Raw genomic sequence first — 20191 nt, forward strand, 5'->3', positions numbered from 1 at the left:
TTTTTTTTTTTTTCTGAGAGAGACAGCGTGAGCAGGGGAGGGTCAGAGAGAGAAGGAGACGCAGAATCTGAAACAGACTCCAGGCTCTGAGCTGTCAGCACTGAGCCTCACATGGGGCTTGAACTTGAGCCAAAGTTGGAAGCTTAACCAACTGAGCCACCCTGGTGCCCCATGAGCTCATAGTTTCTGAAAAGCTCCAGATTCAAAAAACTCAAAAGGAAATTGGTCCTTTTTTGCATTTCAAAGTTCTGCCTGTGAGTAGTTTACAGGTGAAGATGGCCTGCTGGTGGCTTTGATGGCATTTTCTCCTGATGCAGCTGTGATTTCTCCACAAATATCTTCTGAGAAAGAAATCTAGAGGTGGAGGTGAAAGAAGAAAAGGCCAGTTCTCAGGTAAGCCTGGTGTAACAGGTCAAAGGTCTTTTCATCTCTTTCTCTAAAATTCTATGCATTTTGAAATTGCAAATGTGGGTTCCTCTACTTCTGATGTTTCTGATTCATGTTTTCACCTAATTTTTAAAAAACCATTTCAGAAACGATACTCAAGGTCAGGGCTTTATCACACTCCTCCCCTATAACCAACCTAGCTTCCAACCAACCACCTACACTCTCCAACCTGGCTTCCAATACAGTGTCAACAACTCGCATTCTGAATTAATTTCCTGCAAGTATGAAAAATTTCCCTTTGTAACAGATCCACAGGGGAATTTCTTATGTCCAAGATTCCTATTGCTGATGGGGTCTGGTCTTGGGATTTAGGTCAAGGAAAACAATTCTTATTTTGTTACAGCAAATACTCAGCCCCCAGGAAGAGACCAGTGACAAGTACTCAGGGAATCAGAAAAGGCTGTTTACTTTGCATCTGTAATGGCCCAGTGGAGTCACCTCTAAAGGCTGAGCATCTGGTTCAGGTTTTACTGATCTTTTATATAAATGCACTTCCAAGTTGGGTGGGATAGTATAATCAAGCTTCTGGTTCCTGGCTGCTGGCTGATGCAAGAAGCAGACAAGATTATAGAAGCCAAAAGCATGCAAGGGGAGTATCCAGCCTTGGACATCTGGCTGGCCCTTTTTATTTGTGTTTCCCAGCTTTCCTCCTCAATTTAGTTTCCATGGGGATGCTCTAGCAGCTCTGTGTAGACAAGATTATGAAAATGCACAAATAAGGGCACCTGGGTGGATCAGTCAGGGAAGCATCTGGCTCTAAGTTCCAGATCAGGTCTTGCCCTCCTAGTTTTGTGAGTTTGAGGCCCAGGTCAAGTTTCATGCTGGGTCATGTATGTGCTGAAACCTGCCTGGGATTCTCTTTGTCCCTCTCTCTCTGCCCTTCCTACACTCGTGCTGTCACTGTCTCTCTCAAAATAAATACAGTTGGGGCACCTTGGTGGCTCAGTCTGTTAAGCATCCAACTTCGGCTCAGGTCATGATCTCACGGTTCATGGGTTCAAGCCCTGTGTCAGGCTCTGTGCTGACAGCCAGCTGTATCTCCCTCTCTCTTTGCCCTTCCCCTGCTAGCTAGCTTGCTCTCATTCTCACTCTCTCCCTCTTTCTCAAAAACTAAACATTAAAAAAAACACAAAAACCCTATGAGTTCCTAATAGAGGCCAATGTCTGAGTTTCCCTTCTCTTTCAGGGGGCTCCCCTCCCACAGAGGCTCACAAATTCAACTAATGCAGGAAGAGCAAGCTGTGGGGACCTCATCATCTCAGACTCATGTAGATGAGACACTGTTGCCTCCCCGTGAGCCAAAGCCTGCACTTCCCTCTCATAAATTAATAGGAAGCCTTCCTCCTGAACCCTGGCCTCACTTAGAATCACCTGGAATACTTAATTAAAACAACATTGTTGTTTCCACCCACACTAATTGACGGGCTCTGGGGGGAGGGCACAGGTGATGATGGTTTTTGACACGCCACACGTGAGCCTATTGGGAAGCATTTGGAGAAGTGATCAGAAAGAAAACTAACCATGGCTATGGTTGTTGTCCATATTAAAATCCATGCCTTCTCCACTGATCAGAGTTTCTGGAGATTTAAACATTCCCCCTCTTTCTGCTACACAGAAGGAGACACCCTTACAAATAGAACTTTCCCTGATACATGCAAATGTCTCTTTCAAAAGCAAACATACTCGTTATCCAAGCTATTCCTTTGTCTGTTTCTTTAAAATAACCCTTATGCCAAAGAGAGATATTTTGGGATGGCAAAATAACCCTGTTTAGTAGGAAAGTTAATTTTCATAAGTCACCACCAAATAGTTTTCCAAAATGAATGTACTTTTTAATCTTCTATCAGCAATAGAATTCTAATTCCTTATTATTTTCACTGAAATTTGCTGTTATCCTATTTTCTTCATTTTAGCCATTCTAGAAAATACTGAGTGGTTTCTCATAGAAAAATATTAAGTGCACTTACTAGTGTTGTTTTGTTGTCTGAAACTGATATACATAATAAAACTATTATATATAAACTATAATTGTTATATTCCTTTTATTCCTTTTCACTTATAATTAATAAAGTCTTCCTCCCCAAAACTGAATGTGTGACTAAAATAAGAAATTTCTACTTTGTGTTTTATTCCTCAATGGTGAAATAACTTAAAACACCTATTATTTTCCCAGAATTACTACATAAGGTAATGGCATGAGGGAGATAGAACAGTAAGAATTTAAAATTCACAATCTACAGTAAAGTCTTAATTGTTACCTCATTTCATAACAATCGAATCATTTAAGGGGCTCCTGGGTGGCTCAGTCAGTTGGGCATCTGACTTTGACTCAGGTCACCATGGTTCTTGAGTTCGAGGCTGCTTTGGATTCTGTGTCTCCCTCTCTCTCTGCGCTTCCCTCACTTGTACTCTGTCACTCTCTGTCTCTCAAAAATGAATAAATGTTAATTATAAAAAAAAAATTGAATCATTTTATAATTTTGTCTTATATAATATGAAGTTCCTGTGACTTTTTCATATATGCTTTCACTTTGAGTAGTTATGTATGAGATTCCTTTATGACTTATGAGATCAAATGTTCTGATATGACACAGGCATGTGTTTTATAAGAAGTGAGGTAGATAATTAGTAAACTTCTTATACTTAGAGAAAGGGTTTCAAATGTAAGTGTAATTTTACTTCAGGAAAATGAATCAGTTTTTCTACTTTCCTCAGAATGTATCTGAATTAAATCCAACAGATTTTTTTATAGTGATTGTTGGCATACAAGATGTGTTTGTCTATTAGAAATGAAAGTTTTTGGGTGCCTGGGTGTCTTTCAGAGTGCTGGACTCATTTTAAGTCAGGTTATGATTTCATGGTTTATGCGTTTGAGCCCCGAGTCCTGCTCTTCACTGACAGCACGGAACCTGCTTGGGTTCTCTCCCTCTTTCTCTGTCTCTCCTTTACTCTCACTCACTCTCTACCTCTTCTAAAATACACTTAAAAAAAAAACTTAACAAGAAAGGTTTTTGGGGCGCCTGGGTGGCTTAGTCGGTTAAGCGTCCGACTTTCGCTTAGGTCATGATCTCGCGGTTCGTGGGTTCGAGCCCCGTGTCGGGCTCTGTGCTGACTGCCAGCTCAGAGCCTGGAGCCTGTTTCAGTCTGTGACTCCCTCTCTCTCTGACCCTCCCCTGCTCATGCTCTCTCTCTCTCTCCTAGAAATAAATGAAAATATTAAAAAAAAAAATAAAAATGTTAACGTTTAAAACAAAACAAAAAAAGGTTTTTATTTGCTTGATTCTAAAAAATGGATTATGCCCTTAAATTCTGGGCAATAGGAGGGATCTATTAACATAATACATTTTGTAATGTCTTTCAAGTGCTTCCTTCATTAAAATTTTCATTAGAGCTTTCTATGTCTAATTTTATGAATTATACTTTATAATTTTACTGTCCATGAAGACATGCCAATAATTCTCCTTTTTTTCATGGGTACATAGTCACAGTTTAAAATTATAGCTATGTAGGGGTGGCTAGGTGGCTCAGTTGATTAAGGGTCCAACTCTTGATTTTAGCCTGGACATGGTCTCACCTTTTGTGAGTTCAAGGTATGTGCCAGCAGCATGTATAATGGTTTGTTATACCTTTAAGATATTTTAAGTAATCTCTAAGGAAACCATAGTGAAAATACAAACAAACAATATATTCACTAATAAGTAGGTGATGAAATTAATTATATTATTATGACAATTCACATAGACATGCTAAAACATTCACTGACCACTAACCAAGTAAAGAAATACACAAGGTGAGTCACAGAGTATGCTTGGGTAATTTTTCTACAATTACATAGATGATTTTATTGGCACAGGGCATAAAGCTGATTCATATTTGAGTTATACTTACATTGTCCAAAAATATAATGAGTTGAAAATTGTTACCATAAAAACAAAATCATGCTGTGGAAAGTTCAATACAAAAGGAAGTATGCTATTATGAAATTGTAAAACCAGGGGTGCCTGGGTGGCTCAGTCGGTTAAGCGTCCGACTTTGGCTAAGGTCATGATTGGCTAAGATCATGATCTCACAGTTCGAGGGTTCGAGCCCCGTGTCGGGCTCTATGCTGACAGCTAGCTCAGAGCCTGGAGCCTGCTTCAGATTCTGTATCTCCCTGTCTCTCTGACCCTCCCCTGCTCATGCTATATATCTCTCTCTCAGAAATAAATAAAACATTAAAAAAAAAAACAGGACAAAATATAACCCCAAAATACTATATTAAAAAAAAAAAGTGATAAATTACTTAAAGGAAACCTACTATAATTTTAAAGTTTATTTATTTTGAGAGGCAGAGAGCACAGGCATGGAAGGGAGAGAGAGAGAATCCCAAGCAGGCTCTGCAGGGTCAGCACAGAGCCTGCAGCAGGACTCCAACTCATGAATAGTGAGATCATGACCTGAACCGAAATAGAGTCAGACACTTAACTCACTGAGCAGCCTAGGTGCTCATATGTAGCTATTATTTCAATTAAAAAATTTTCTTTAATTTTTGAGAAGAGAGGTAAAGCACAAATGGAAGACAGTACAGAGAGAAGGAGACACAGAATCCAAAGCAGTCTCCAGCCTCTTAGCTGTCAGCACAGAGACTGACACAGGGCTCAAACTCAATGAACCATGAGATCATGACCTGGGCCAAAGTTGGACACTTAGCTGACTGAGCCACCCAGAAGTCCCTGTTGTTGTAAGTTTAAACTGTGCTTGTGTATCCATGAAAAAAGGAACATTTTGAATTATTGGCATGTCTGCATGGACAGTAAAATTGTAAAGAATATCCATAAAATCAACCATGGGAAGCTCTGATGAAAACTTTTATGAATGAAGCACTTAAAAGACATTAAAAATCTATTTTGTTAATAGATTCCTCATATTACACAGAATTTAAGGGTATAATCCATTCTTTTTTATAATCCATTCTTTAGAATTAAGCAAACAAAAGCTTTCATTCTTTATTTTCTTTCTTTTTTTTTTGGTTTGTTTTGAGACAGAGAGAGATAGAGTGGAGGAGGGGCAGAGAAAGAGGGACAAAATCCCAAGCAGGCTCCATGCTGTCCATGCACACTGGATGTGGGGCTGAAACTCACAAACCATGAGATCATGTCCAGAACTAAAATCAAGAGTCAGATGCTCAAAACTCTGAGCTAAGTTCCCCTAAACCTTTAATTTCTAATAAACCAACACCATCAAAGTTGTAAAATATGCCAATAATCACTTTACAAAAAAGTTTTTAGGATTAAATTCAGGTACATTCTAAGAAAAGAAGAAAAATAGAAAAGCTAATAATTCATTTTTCCAGAAGTTAATGTTCTCTGATTTTAGTTTTGTGTATAAGAAATTTTAATTGTATTCCTAAGACAGTAGAAAGTGGAATGATTTTACTTTTATTCATTATCTTTTACCTGTATCTTCAAATGGCACCCAGAGCTTCCTTCCAAAGATGTACATAGAAACTTCTTTCCAAAGAATGTCAGTGGGTAGACATAAACATAGTACCCTTGAGCCTGTATACTGAATGACAGACTGGAACAATGTTGGGAAGAGAGAAGGGCATCAAAGATATTATGAAGGTCATATCTAAAGGGAGACAACTGCCCATTATAAGATTGTCATGGCCCCAAATGGTGAAAGATATAAAACATTTCAGAAAACCCCCTAACTCTGCTACTTCTGCGAAGTGGTGTGTTTCTCTAAGCAAATCAAATGGTCAAATGTACATATGTGCAAAACAAAAACTTGGAAAATCTGGAAAGTGACCTGCTCCATGCTGAAAATACTTATTTGTATGATTTTGACAACAGGATTACATTGACCTTTCAGTCAACTATTTCTGAAAATCAGAGATTAAAAAAATGAAGAAAAAAGTGGTAAGCTGTATCCCTTTGAGGGGTCCTTCACTGAGCAGTCGAACTCCAAGAGAACAGCAGTATTTTCATAAAAACAGAATTGCTCAATGAAGTGAATCTGAGAAATATTTAACCAGGCCTCAAATATTAATAAACGTTTGAGGATTCCTTTGCCAGAAAACCATTAGGACTGTAATAAATGAAGGAAATTCTTTTATCAAAGCTCCAACCTTATCATACAGAAGCGAAAAATATTTGTCTTTAGTAGAATTTGTCTTAAATAAAACGTTAAAAAAAAGATTTTAGAATTTGTCTTTAGTCAAATTACTGTAGGAAACCTGAGGGGGAGTAGGTGGTGTCTGTTACATTCTTTAGAGGAACCTAGGTGGGTATTGCTGAGATCAGACACTCCCAGCATTGTTCCAAAATGTGTTTTTCCCCACCCAGGGACCTCAGGTCCTAATCTTTCCCTTTCTGCCTACTGAATCTTATCTTTTTCTATTATAATTCTAAGTGAGGCCCAGGGTTAAGCAGAAAGGCTTCCCATTAATTTATGAGAGTTGAGTGCAGGCTTTTTTCAAGGAGAGGTAACAGGTCTCCAGTACAGGAGTTGGGGAGGGTCAAGTCCGGTAGCACACGTTTTCTACAAAACGCCCAAGGAGAATTTGTGGCTTCTGTGAGAGGGGAGGCCCCCTGAAAGCAGAGAAGGGAAACTCAGGGATTGGTTCCCAAGTAGGAGCTCACAGTTTGTGAATAGCTCCTGACACAAAGGACTAGGAAGTTGGGCCTTCTCTGCATTTCAAATTCCTGCCTGCAGGCAAGCAGCTTACTGGGGAAGAGGCTGTGTTGGTGGCTTCACAGACATTTTCTCCTACTTCAGCTGGGGTTTTCCACAAAGATCTTCTGAGAAGCAAATCTAGACCAGAAGGTGAAAGAAGAAATGGCTAGTTCGCAGGTAAGCCTTGTGGGCCTGGCCGGAGGCCCTGTCATTTTTTTCTCAGGAAATTCCATGCTTGTAGGAATCTCAGGGCACCTGGGTGACTCAGCCATTTGAGCATCAGACTCTAGGTTCAGGCCATGATCCCAGGGACCTGTGCTCCAGCCCTGCATCAGGGCTTCTTCTGAGCCTGGAGCCTACTTAAAATTTTCTCTTTCTCCCTCCGTCCTTGTCCCCCATTTGCACGCACACACACATTCTCTCTCTAAACCAATTTTTTAAAAAATGCCAATGATTTTTTTTTCTTTTTCAGTTCTGATGCTTCTGCTTTATGTTTCCACATAATATTTAACTTTTTCAGAAATAATTTTCAAGGCTAGGTGTTTAGGACACTCCTCCCCTGTATCCCAGAGATTCCTCTTCCTTCTCTCCAACCTGCCTTCCAGTAGGGCAACAACAATTGTCCCTGTGAATTAAATTTTTACAAGTATTGGAAATATTCCCTTTGTGACAGATCCAGTGGGCAGAGCATTGAGTCAAAGTTCCTGTTACTGAGGAGTCTGGTCCTCGACTTGCACTCTCGGAAAACAGTTCCCATTTATGTCTGATTTGGATGTTTTCTCTGGGTAGAATAGGATTGTGAAAATGCGTAAATACATAAGATGGATATGAGGCACAGAATTACCTGGAATGTTCCTGCTCATTAGGATATGGAAAAGCTATTTGAAAATATTGTAGATATTACAAGACATGGAAACTTTATGTGACTGAAGGCTGAATAAATCCACTGCATCCTCAAAGTTGCTTCTATTCTGACTTGCTGTTTGGGGGTCACAAGAACACACCGGTGGTCCTGTGTCCTGGGGTGTGCCTCAGGCACTGAGATCGCTTTGTTTCCTTACAGCTGACGTTACCTTCTTTTACTTGGCTTTGTGCCCTTGACAGATTTCTCCCCTGTAATGTTCATATTTTCCTTCTTATCAGTTGTAATGATTTTAAGCAGATTCCCTGAGCGATTTCCAGACAGCATCACCTTTAAACTGGAAACTTCTTTCTCCTAATTTCTCTTTCCTTGTATGTATATATATGTGTATATATATTTTTTCTTGTAGTTTTTTCTTAGGTTTGCTTATTTATTTTGAGAGAGAGAGAGCTAGAGCAGAAGAGTTGCAGAGTAAGCACACAAATCCCAAGGAAGCCCCACAGGGTCAGCACTGAGGGGGACATGGGGCTTGAACTCACAAATCAAGAGATCTTGACCTGAGCCGAATTCAAAAGTCTGAAGCTTAACTGATAGTGCCACCCAGGCACCCCTTCCTTGGAGTTTCTGAGGAAAATAAAAGCAAGAGAAATAGGTAAAATTAAATTTTCTTACAACTTGCAACCCATTGAAAAATACTTGAGACTGGCAGAGGAAGGTATTCGTCAAGGAATTCACAGCTGCTTTAATGTTAGTGCTTTTCTAGAGGCAAAAAGCAAGCTTAGCTTTACAATAGTCAGACTTCCAGTATCTTATGAGTCTTCTTTAACATATGAAAATCGCTGTAGAAACTTCTTTTATTTCTACTCCCCCTCCCCACCCGCACTTAAAGTCATGACACAAACACACTCTATTTACTTCAATGTAGTTTCAGAAAAAAAAAAAGAAGAATCACATAATTAACAGGTTTGCATGTCTTAAAATCCCAAAATAAAACTGTATAAAAGATGAATGAAACAAAAGCTTTTAATGAGGGACACCTGCCTGGCTCAGTAGGTTAAGCATCTGACTTAAGGTCAGGTCTTGATCTCACTGTTCCTGAGCAGGAGCCCCAAATCAAGTGAACAGGAGCCATCTCTCTCTCTCTCTTCCTCCTTCTTTCTCTCTCCCCTTCCTCCATCTCTCTCTCTCTCTCCCTTCCTCTGTCTCTTTCTCTCTCTCCCTTCCTCTGTCTTTTTCTCTCCCTCCCTCCTCTGTCTTTTTCTCTCCCTCCCTCCTCTCCCCCCCATATTCTCTCTCTCCTTCTCTCTCTGCACCCTTGTTCACCTGCGCCCTCTCAATAAAAAATAAAGAAAAAATTTAAAAAATAATTTTACAAAAGCTTTCAAAGAAACACTATGTTATGGGATCATGAAGTACCATGGTCAGGACCATTCTTGTATGGTGCCAAATAGTTTATCGAAGTAGCACAGGGCCAGGACCCGTGGGCAGAAAGAACTGTACTTTGGCTGCATGGAGCTTCTACGTTCAAGGGGGAGGGTAGGTGCATGGAGTATTCAAACACAAATGTTTCTTTCAGTTTCTACTTGTAAGACGACTCCTGCAAGATTTCTCTGGAGCTCATCATTCAGTTCCACATTAAGCAGTGGTGAGATGTGCTGGAAGTCACGAGACCTTATAAAAATGCAGCAACCAGAGTACCTGGGTGGCCCAGTCACAACATGGAGCCTGGTTGGGGTTCTCTCCCTCTTTCTGCCTCTCCCCCTATCACACCATGCTTACCCATGCTCGCTCTCTCTCTCAATATAAACTTCTAAAAAAAAAAAAAAAAAAAAGGAATGTCAGAACCAGCCTTTATTTGATACTTATCAAAATTATACAACTCTGTGTCAGTCTTCTGTGCTAAAGGTGAAAATTTTTCTGATCGTATCCCTCATCATTCTAGGTCAGAAATAACATTTTTTAAAAAATTTTTTTTAATGTTTTATTTATTTCTAGGAGAGAGAGAGAGACAGCGTGAGCAGGGGAGGGTCAGAGAGAGAGGGAGTCACAGACCGAAACAGGCTCCAGGCCCTGAGCTGGCAGTCAGCACAGAGCCCGACACGGGGCTCAAACCCACAAACCGCGAGATCATGACCTAAGCGAAAGTCGGACGCTTAACCAACTAAGCCACCGAGGCGCCCCTATACAACTTCTTTTAATATTTATGGATATAAGCATGGACTCTATAAAGGTAAATTAATTTTGTATGCATACCTACTTCTTTCCATAGTTTTATTCAGGTATGACACCTGTTAAAAACATTGCTTTAGGGTCCCCACTATATACTGACCTGTATGTCATTTTAGGTTAACTTTAGGTCTGATTCCTGTGTTAAACTTGATCCCTACCAAGTCCTGGATGTTTGACAAAATATTCACTAAAAATAGAAGAATAATTTGTTCTCTTAGATTATTATCCATGAATTTATGAGAAACTGTTAGATGCTCTCTACTAACCAGTAAATGCTTGGAAAAACTTGTTTCCTTTCTTACTTTTCTAATAGAACCTCTAATTGCAGTAAAACCCATCCAGTTCCAAGTCCTCCAAGAGTTCCTGCCTGGTTGCCTCAGTCGGTTAAGTCTGATTTCGGCTCAGGTCATGATCTAATGGTTCGTGGGTTCGAACCCCGAGTCAGGCTCTGTGCTGACAGCTCAGAATTTGGAGCCTGCTTCGGATTCTGTGTCTCCTTCTCTCTCTGACCCTCCCCTGCTCACGCTGTCTCTCTCTCTCAGAAATAAATAAAAAACATTACAAAAAAATAATTTAAAAATGAAATATATATCCCTTGGCCCATAGACTAATGCCTTGTTAGAAATGTAGACACCTACCCCATCCCAGAACTCCTTGAACAGAATCTCCATTTTAACAAGATCTCCTATGTGGTGCTGTGAAATTCTAATTCACATTAGAATATGCTAAATACATTTGTAACTCACCAAAACTTTCCACTTAAGAACCACATGCACTGTATGATGTAAATATAGTATTCAAAAATATATATGACTGTGTTGATGCCTTCATTTTACAAATTCTCTTGAATGAACACAGTATTTATAAAGGTTCTTACCTCAAAGTTAAAGAATATATTAGAACATAATACTGGTTTATAAATAATGTTATCTCATAAGGCAGGAAAATCACCTAAGTCAGAACTAGTTCTCCTAATATAACTGAACTAACAGGAGTTCAGTCCTTAATGAATCACAAACTATACCAGGTGAGGATGTGAGACAAAGGAAAATGATTTACAAGAAATAAGGAGATCACAGGAAGTAACTTCCAAAGCAGATACTCCTGGAGGAAAGGGGAATGGTGTCCTTTCATTTAAGGTTAAGGTGGATATTTAGAAAGGGCAGACCATCATCTTATGTAGAGTGGAGTATAAGGTTACACGTGAGCCTTAAGAGAACAGTTTCATACATACTCTGTATATTTCATAGTAAATGAGATATGTCCTCCTCCTTGAGTGGAGATTTTAGTATTATAATGAGGTAGAAGGGAGCTCCTGGGTGGCTCAGTCCATTGATCATCTGGCTCTTGATTTAGGCTCAGGTCATGATCTAAAAGTCCTGAGAACAGGCCTCAAGCCAGGCGCTACTCTGAGTGCGGAACCTGTTAGAATTCTCTCTCTTTGCCCCATACCCACTTATGCTTTCTCAAAGAAATAAACATTTAAAAAAAGTATATATATATATATATAAAACGAGGTGAAGGTAACTACTCACTCCATGGTTTACTCTGTTATCCATTAGCTTAGGTGTGAGTCACGGGTTAGTCTCAAACTGAGCCAATCCATGCTCTTCCTCAGGGCAGTCATTACTTTTTGCTGGATGATTTCTGTTTCCATCACAGGAGACTATGCCTGTGGGGTGTTTTGCCTGAAGTAAAAGATAAGGTGGGAAGAAGAGGTTAAAATATGTGACTAAGGTTGGTGGGCACAAGCACGTAAGCAGTGAAGATCAGGTCTTGGGGTTCAGCTGGTGACTTTAACTCCCTCTGTTTTTCATACCATTATGAATGCTGCCTATGGCTACTTGGTAACTGTGTTGTTTATTGCAGGGACAGCTGACCTTCAGGGATGTGGCCATAGAATTCTCTCAGGAGGAGTGGGGATGCCTGAACCACAGTCAGCGGGATCTGTACAGGGATGTGATGTTAGACAACTATGGACACCTCCTCTTCTTGGGTGAGGATAACTCCTTCCAGATTTCCCAAATCACACTCAGGGTTTTGTTCCTTCCTTTAAAGACTGTCTCTTGGAATCTTCCACTTTGCATGACTGCAATTCAGATTCCTGGAGTCAGGGAAAGAAGTAGGGGTTTGTAGACGTAGAGAAAAATCTTTCTGGTGTTTCCTTTTCAGCTTTAGCTTCCCCTTCCTTAGGGTAACATCAGCATTTCTTAGATTAATGGCCATTCTAAATGTTGAGTGGCATAAAATGGCATTTCTGACATCTTAAATACCAATTTCTACTCATTATTTTCGTGGTAATACTCAGAAGGGGAGGTCATGATCTGAACATGGAAAATTCCTCCTGTGTGTTCTTAAGGGATTGCTGGACCACAGCATTTGGGAAATTATTTTCTACAATTCTCCTATGTCCTCTCTTCTCTATTAAGCACAATAGTGGATCAGAAGTTAGAATCTCCAGCAACACTCAATTCTTTTCTTTTTTTTCTTTTTAATTTTTTTTAATGTTTTATTTATTTCTAGGAGAGAGAGAGAGAGACAGCGTGAGCAGGGGAGGGTCAGAGAGAGAGGGAGTCACAGACTGAAACAGGCTCCAGGCTCTGAGCTGGCAGTCAGCACAGAACCCGACGCGGGGCTCGAACCCATGAAACGCGAGATCATGACCTGAGCAAAAGTCGGACGCTTAACCGACTAAGCCACCCGGGCGTCCCCACTCATTTTTTTCTTTAATTAAACAGGTCTTGTTGTGTCAAAGCCAGACCTGGTCATCTTTTTGGAACAAAAGGACATCTGGGATGTGAAGAGAAAGGAGAAGGAAGCCTCATACCCAGGTATGGGAATGAAGCAGATGTCAGAGGTGAGGTCCAGTTATGAAGGAGGAAGATAGACCTTAAAATCTGGTTTAAGCAGCTCTCCTTGAATGGAAATTAGTTTGAAAAGGCTAGTTTTAGGGCTCTTCCTCTCACATTGGACATCTGCTTTCCAACACATCACACTTTTTTTTTTAATTAATTTATTTTTATTTTTTATTTTTGAGAGAGAGATAGAGACAGCATGAGCAGGGGAGGATCAGAGAGAGAGGGAGGCACAGAATCTGACACAGGCTCTAGGCTCTGAGCTGTCAGCACAGAGCCCAATGCGGGGCTCGAACCCACGAACTGTGAGATCATGACCTGAGCCAAAGTTGGACACTCAACCGACTGAGCCACCCAGGCGCCGCAACACATCACACTCTTATATTCTCTAAGGATTCTCCTTCAGTTCCACTGAAGGTCCTTCACATCCATAGTGAGGGCCTCCATAATCTGATCAGTTCTGCATTGCTTTCAGGGTCTTGGGGAAATTGCTGTATTTATGAGGAACTCTGTGCTAATCCATTTCTGAGTTCTGTTTTGCTTCACATGTGAAGTGTGTCAGGGTAATGGTGGGCATCTTGGGGTTTGGTGCAAAAATCCCAGAAACACTGGAGGTAGATCTCACAAGTTTTCTAATTTATCATTTCCAGTATTATGGAGGCTTTCATTTTAATCATACAAAATAGAGACCCAGTAAATACATCAGATAACAAAGCAACTTTCAAAAATGAGAAAATCTAGTCCTTTATTTCACTTCAAAAGTTCATTTCTTGGGTTGCCTGGTTGACTCAGTTGGTTAAGTGTCTGAGTTGAGCTCAAGTCATGATCTCACAGTTGGTGAGTTTGAGGCCCGCATCAGGCTGTCTGCTGACAGTACAGAGCTCACTTGAGATCCTCTGCCCCTCTCCCTCATGCTCTGTCTTTCTCAAAAATAATTAAAAGTTTAGGATGCCTGCATGGCCCAATTGGTTAAGAATCCGATTGTTGGGGCACCTGGGTGGCTTAGTCGGTTAAGCCTCCGACTTTCACTTAGGTCATGATCTCGGAGTTCGTGGGTTCGAGCCCCGCGTCGGCTCTGTACTGACTGCCAGCTCAGAGCCTGGAGCCTGTTTCAGAGTCTGTATCTCTCTCTCTCTGACCCTCCCCTGCTCACGCTGTCTCTCTCTCTCCTAGAAATAAATTTAAAAAAATTAAAAAAAAAAAAAAGAATCCGATTGTTGATTTTGGCTCAGGTCATGATCTCAGGGTTTGCGAGTTCAAGCCCTGCATAGGGCTCTGGGTTGACGGCACAGAACCTGCTTGGCTTCTGTCTCACTCTCTCTCTATCCCTTCCCCTACTTGCTCTTTTGCTTTCTCTCAAAATACTTAAGTATTTTAAAGTTCATTTTCTTTGTATTAATTAAAATAAGAAATTTCCTCTCAATGTATTCCATTCCTCACTGGTGGAATAATTTAAAGCACCTTTTATTTTCCTAGAATTCTACATAAATTAATGCCATAGAGGAGCTAGAATATTTACAAGTTAAAAGCCACAGCCTAAAATAAAATCTGAATTGTTACCTTATTTCTTAATTGAACCATTTTATAATTTTCTCTTATATAATATGATGTTACTGTGACTTTGCCATATGTTTTCAGTTTGTGATTAGTTATATATGAGATTCCTTTGTTTTTTTAGATCAAAGTTCTGATAGGACATGGGTGCGTGTTTTATAGGAAGTATGGTAGGTAATTAGTAAAATTCCTGTATTCAGAAGTAAAGTTTTAAGTATAAATGTAATTTGACTTCAGGAAAAATGAATCATTAGTTTTTCTACTTTCCACAGAGTATCTGAATTTAATCCCAAAGATTTTATAAAGTGATTCTTGGTATATTTTATAATTTTGATGATGTTTATTTATTTAGAAATGAAAGGTTTTGGGGCACTTGGGTGGCTCAGAGAGTTGAACATCTCACTCTTGGTTTCAGCTCAGATCATGATCTCCTTGTTTGTGAGTTCAAGACCTGAGTCCAGTTCTGCACCCATAGTGTGGATCCTGCTTGGGATTTTCTCCCTTTCTGCCCCTTGTCCTCGTTTTTGTTTCTCTCAAAATAAACTTTAAAAGAATTAAGACTTTTTTTTGCTTGATTCTAAAGAATGGATTATAGGGGCACAAGGTGATTCAGTTGGTTAAGCTTTAGACTTTAGCTCAGGTCATGATATCCCAGTTTGTGAATTCAACACCCCATCGGGCTTTGTGCTGACAGCTCACGGCCTGGAGCCTGCTTCAGATTCTGCATCTCCCTCTCTTTTTGCCTCTCCCATGCTTGTGCTTTGTCTCTGTCTCTGTCTGTCTCTGTCTATCTCTCTAAGATAAACATTAAAAAATAAAAATAATGATGTATCCTATCTAGGTGATTTTATTAATGATTATTTAATAAACACAAAAAATAAAGAATGGATTATACCCTTAAATTCTGTGTGATAGGAGGGACCTATTAACGTAATACATTTCTAATGTCTTAAGTGCTTAATTCATAAAAGTTTTCATTAGAGCTTTCCATGATTGATTTTAATGAATATTCTATACTATTTACTGCCCGTGAAGACCTACCAATAATTCAAAATGTTCCTTTTTCATGGGTACACAGTTGAAAATTATAGCTACATAGAGCTGCCTGGGCTCAGGTCATGATCTCACGGTTCATGAATCAGACCCCTGCATCGAGCTCTGTCCTGATAGTGTGGAGCCTGCTTGGGATCCTTTCTTTCTCCATGTCTCTCTGTTCCTCCTGTCTTTGCTTTCTCTTCTCAAAGAAGCCTAAAATAAATAAGCTTATATATATTTTAAACTTTAAGTAATTTCATTTTTTTATGTAGTTTTTCGAGTTATATTTTACCTTACTCTGTTTTTGCAATTCTATAATAATGTGCTCCTTTTGTATAAAACTTTCCATGGCATTATTCAATTGTGATTTTGTTTTTACCTGTGTATTTTGTCTTAGGGTGACATTTTTCAACCCATTACATTTTTGGACAATGTGAGTCTAACTCAAATATGAATCAGGTTTATGCCCTTTGCCAATTAAAGTATCTATTTGTCTGTAGCAATATTACTCAAGCATACTCTGTGACTCAAGTATGCATTTCTTTCCTTGATTATTGGTAAGCGAATGTTGTATCCTGTCTAGGTGAGTTATCATAATAGAATTTATTTCTTCATGTATTTATTGGTGAATGTATTATCTGTATGTACATTCATTCTGGTTACCTTAAAGATTACTTAAAACGTCTTAAAGGTATTACAAAGCATTATACATGCTGCTAGTGCAGAGCTCAACACCAGGCTTGAACTCCCAGACTGTGAGACCATGCCCTAAGCTGAAATCAGGAGTTGGACACTTAACCTAATGAGCTACCTTCATGCCTCTAACAATTTTAAGCTGATGTTCTCAATTTTATATAAAACTCTTCTACTTATCATCTCCACATCTGTACCCACTTTATATTGATGATATCACAAATTCTGTTTTTATATTGCATATATTACCTAGATTTTATTTTTTTTATTTAAGAAAAAGTCTATAGCAGAAATAAATGTGACTTGTCCTACCTTGTTACAACACTATAAGTTTCTGTAATTGTGTAAATATTAATACTGATCAGAGAGCTTTATGATGTCATGTAGTTTCTTTCAGTTATTCTCAAGAATTCTTTTATTTCAACTAGAAGGACTTTTTTTTTTTTTTTTAATGTGTATTCATTTCTTGAGAGAGACAGAATCTGAAGCAGGCTCCAGGCCCTAAGCCATCAGGCACAGATCCCGACGCAGGGCTCAAACTCACAAATTGTGAGAGTATGACTTGAGCAGAAGTTGGACGCTTAATCAACCGAGCTACCCAAGTGCCCATAGAAGGACTTTCCATAACATTTCTTGTACGGCAGATCTGCTGGTAAACTTAGATATTTACTTGGCAAAGTCTTCATTTCTATATTAGTGGAAAAGAGTTATGCCAAGTAGGGTATTCTTGGTGGATATTTTTTGATCTTTCAGTATGTGAATACATTGTTCCATACTTTCTGTTCTTTAAGGTCTGCAGAGAATCCCACTAATAATCTTATAGGAGCTCTCTTGTACAAGATATCTGATTTTGTCATGCTTTTTAAAAATTTCTTAATGTTTTTTATTTATTTTTGAGAGGGGGGGGCAGTGTGAGCAGGGGAGGGTCAGAGAGAGAGGGAGACACAGAATCTGAAATAGGCTCCAGGCTCTGAACGAGCTGTCAGCACAGAGCCGGATGCGGAGCTCCAACCTACGAACCATGAGATCATGACCTGAGCTGAAGTCAGATGCTTAACCGACTGGATACCCAGGTGCCCCTGTCATGTTTTTTCAAAATTCTCTTGTCACTGGTGAGTTTTGATAAGTTAATTACAATGCGTCACTGGGTTCATGTCTTGTTTCTCTTCTTCAATTTTTATTTAAATTCTAATTAGTTACCTTAGAGTGCGATATTGGTTTCAGTATAATTCAGTGGCTCATCATTTACATATAACATGCGGTGCTTATCATAAGTGCTTTCCTTAATACTGGTCACCCAACCAACCTCTCTCTCCCTCCATTGATACTTATTCTACTGTGAATTTACCGAGTTTGTTAATTTGTCTCTTCTTTCCACACACATGCGAACTACAAGCCTTTAGTTCTTCATGGAAACTCTCTGCCCCCTTTTACCCTCCTCTTCTTATGGGGTCCCCTTAATGTACACATTGGTCCATTTGTAGGTGTCCCATGTGTCCCTAGAACTAGACATTTTCCACATTTTTCTGTGGTTCTCTTAGATAATTTAAAACAGTCTTTAGAAGTGGCCGTCTTGGTGCAGTGGGCAGCGGGTCAGTCTCATAAAACAGTCTTTAGATTCTCTGATACTTTCTTCTGCTTGATCTAGTCTGTTGCTGACTCCTTAGTGTATTTTTAAATTCAGTGATTCTACACTTCAGGTCCCAATTTCTGGGTGATTGTTATACTTTGTCTCTTTGGGTTTACATTTTGGTCCTGCATAGTTTTTATGCTAGCATTTAGTTACCTGTCTGTTTTCTCTTCTTCCTCCATGGGCATTTTTATGATTTTTTTTCCCCTTGAATTCTTTGTCTCACAATTAATACTTCCTTATTAATTTAGGGTTAGTTTTGGAGATATAGTTCATTCCTGTGATTGGAACAAGTTCTTCTGTTTCTTTGTGGCCTTGTGATCTTTGTTGAGATGAGTGAATTTAAAGAAAACTGCCTCTGGGCTCAGGCTTATGAACTTGTTTGTACAGGAGAACACAAATAGTAACTTGCAATGTCTGAATTTTTGTGATTTCCCAGTTTACAAGAGTATAGTTACTTCTTTAGCGCCCATGGTACCTTCCTCTGTTGTCTTCAGCTCTGTAGTCTCTCCGGTGTCTAAACAAATGCTCACCTTTTGCCTGAGGAGCCACCACAGTGCATCCAAAAGGTGCTGTCATTCAGTCTGCTTGTCATGTCCTGCATGACAGAAACCACTCCCTCAGGCAGCTGCAAACAAGCCAGATCAGTGAACATACAGGTCACTCACATGTTTGTCTCCGGATGAGAGGTAACAGTTTTTGCACAGTGTTGCCATGGAGTGTCAGGAAGGGTGGGCAGCTGTCTTGGGCAAGTGTCACAAACTTTGATGTGGCTCTTCTTCATTTGTACTTGCCTGGGTGTGCTAGGGCTCCTTATTGCCTTTTGGAGCACTCAGAGAGGTAAATTGGTCTATGTTTGTCTCCATGGAGGAGCCATGTCCTGGTGCTCCCTATTTCTCCACTGCTGATGTCCTGTGATGGGTATTAATTTTGTATATTAGCATTTTACCATATATGCATGTGAGTTTAGTAAGAGGGATAACTTACTGTGTATCTTGTACTTGTGTCTTTGCATAACACCATAGGCCTGTTGGCAAAGTCAGGTAAAGAATATTCATTCCAGGGCTCCTGGGTGGCTCAGTTGGTTAAGCGTCCAACTTCGACTCAGGTCATGATCTCACAGTTTGTGAGTTTAAACCCCACATCGGGCTCTGTGCTGACAGCTCAGAGCCTGGAGCCTGCTTCTGTTTCTGTGTTTCCTCTCTCTGCCAGTCCCCGACTTGTGCTCTGTCTCTATATTTCAAAAATAAATAAATGCAAAAGAAAAGTTAAAAAAAAAAAAAAGAATATTCATTCCAAAGACTGATCGAGGAAGAAATGGAAGCTGTGGCTCTTAGTATTTACACTTAACAAATGGCTTGGATGAAGATGGAGGGTAGTGAAGGGCCGAAAGGATGTTATGATGGGTATAACCAAACCCAGACAGTTGCTCTTAATGGAATCCTTACTGCCAGAAGAGATCAAGGGTATAAAATATTTGGGTGGCAAACCCCACCTTAAGTCAGTTATACTTGAACCCAAGGACCCAAATCCATTTTTGTAAATTTTTTTTTAAAAACCTTATTCAGTTTTTAGAATGAGAAAGACCAGAGTGCAAGTAGGGGAGGCAGAGAGAGAAGGAGACACATAATCAGAAGCAGGCTCCAGGCTCTAAGCTGTCAGCACAGAGTCCTATGTGGGGCTCAAGCTCAGGAACCATAAGATTGTGACCTGGGTCGCAGTCAGATGTCCAACCAACTTAGCCACCCAGGTGCCCCTCCAAAATCCATTTTTAATCCTACATATTCTCTGGAAGAACATTTAGAAATTCTGGAAAGTTAACCAATCCATACCAAAAGTACTCACTGAAATCATTTCAAATATAAGAATGGACTAATCATTCACTGAAACATTTCTACAAGTTAGACATTTAAAAAGGAAGATAAAATTTCTAAATGTTTTGATTGTTTTGAGAAGTTCATTTCTGGGGCTTCATCTTCCACCAATACATAATCCCTCCTTTTCCAAAGTCTCTAAATTTGATAAAAACCAGACACTCTTTATCCAAACATCACAAATAGTTAATTTGGATTAAGTTCTTATGTGTTGTGAACTTCAGAAGGCCTTTAGTGAGAACTCATATCTTTCATAATTACTAAGGTGTTTATTATGGAGACACAACTTAACCAATGCAAAGAATCTGGGAAAAACCATGATCCAAGGGTCAAATCCTATAAACTTCAGAGAACT

At 39.6% G+C, this 20191-nt stretch overlaps 1 protein-coding gene across 1 annotated transcript in view; it reads left to right on the plus strand.

Annotated features, from left to right (window-relative positions):
- The first annotated feature begins 375 nt into the window (after nucleotides 1-375).
- LOC120226050 (zinc finger protein 208-like) overlaps nucleotides 376-20191 on the plus strand; it is a 141696-nt gene continuing 121880 nt past the window's right edge. The window contains 4 exon segments of the mRNA XM_039224246.1: nucleotides 376-393; nucleotides 7207-7281; nucleotides 12065-12191; nucleotides 12934-13026. Coding sequence (XP_039080177.1) covers nucleotides 7267-7281; nucleotides 12065-12191; nucleotides 12934-13026 — 235 coding nt within the window. The 5' untranslated portion in view covers nucleotides 376-393; nucleotides 7207-7266.

This window comes from Hyaena hyaena, unplaced genomic scaffold (assembly GCF_003009895.1).
Source record: "Hyaena hyaena isolate Hyena2069 unplaced genomic scaffold, ASM300989v1 scaffold_1589, whole genome shotgun sequence".
In the NCBI taxonomy this organism is placed as follows: Eukaryota; Metazoa; Chordata; class Mammalia; order Carnivora; family Hyaenidae; genus Hyaena; species Hyaena hyaena.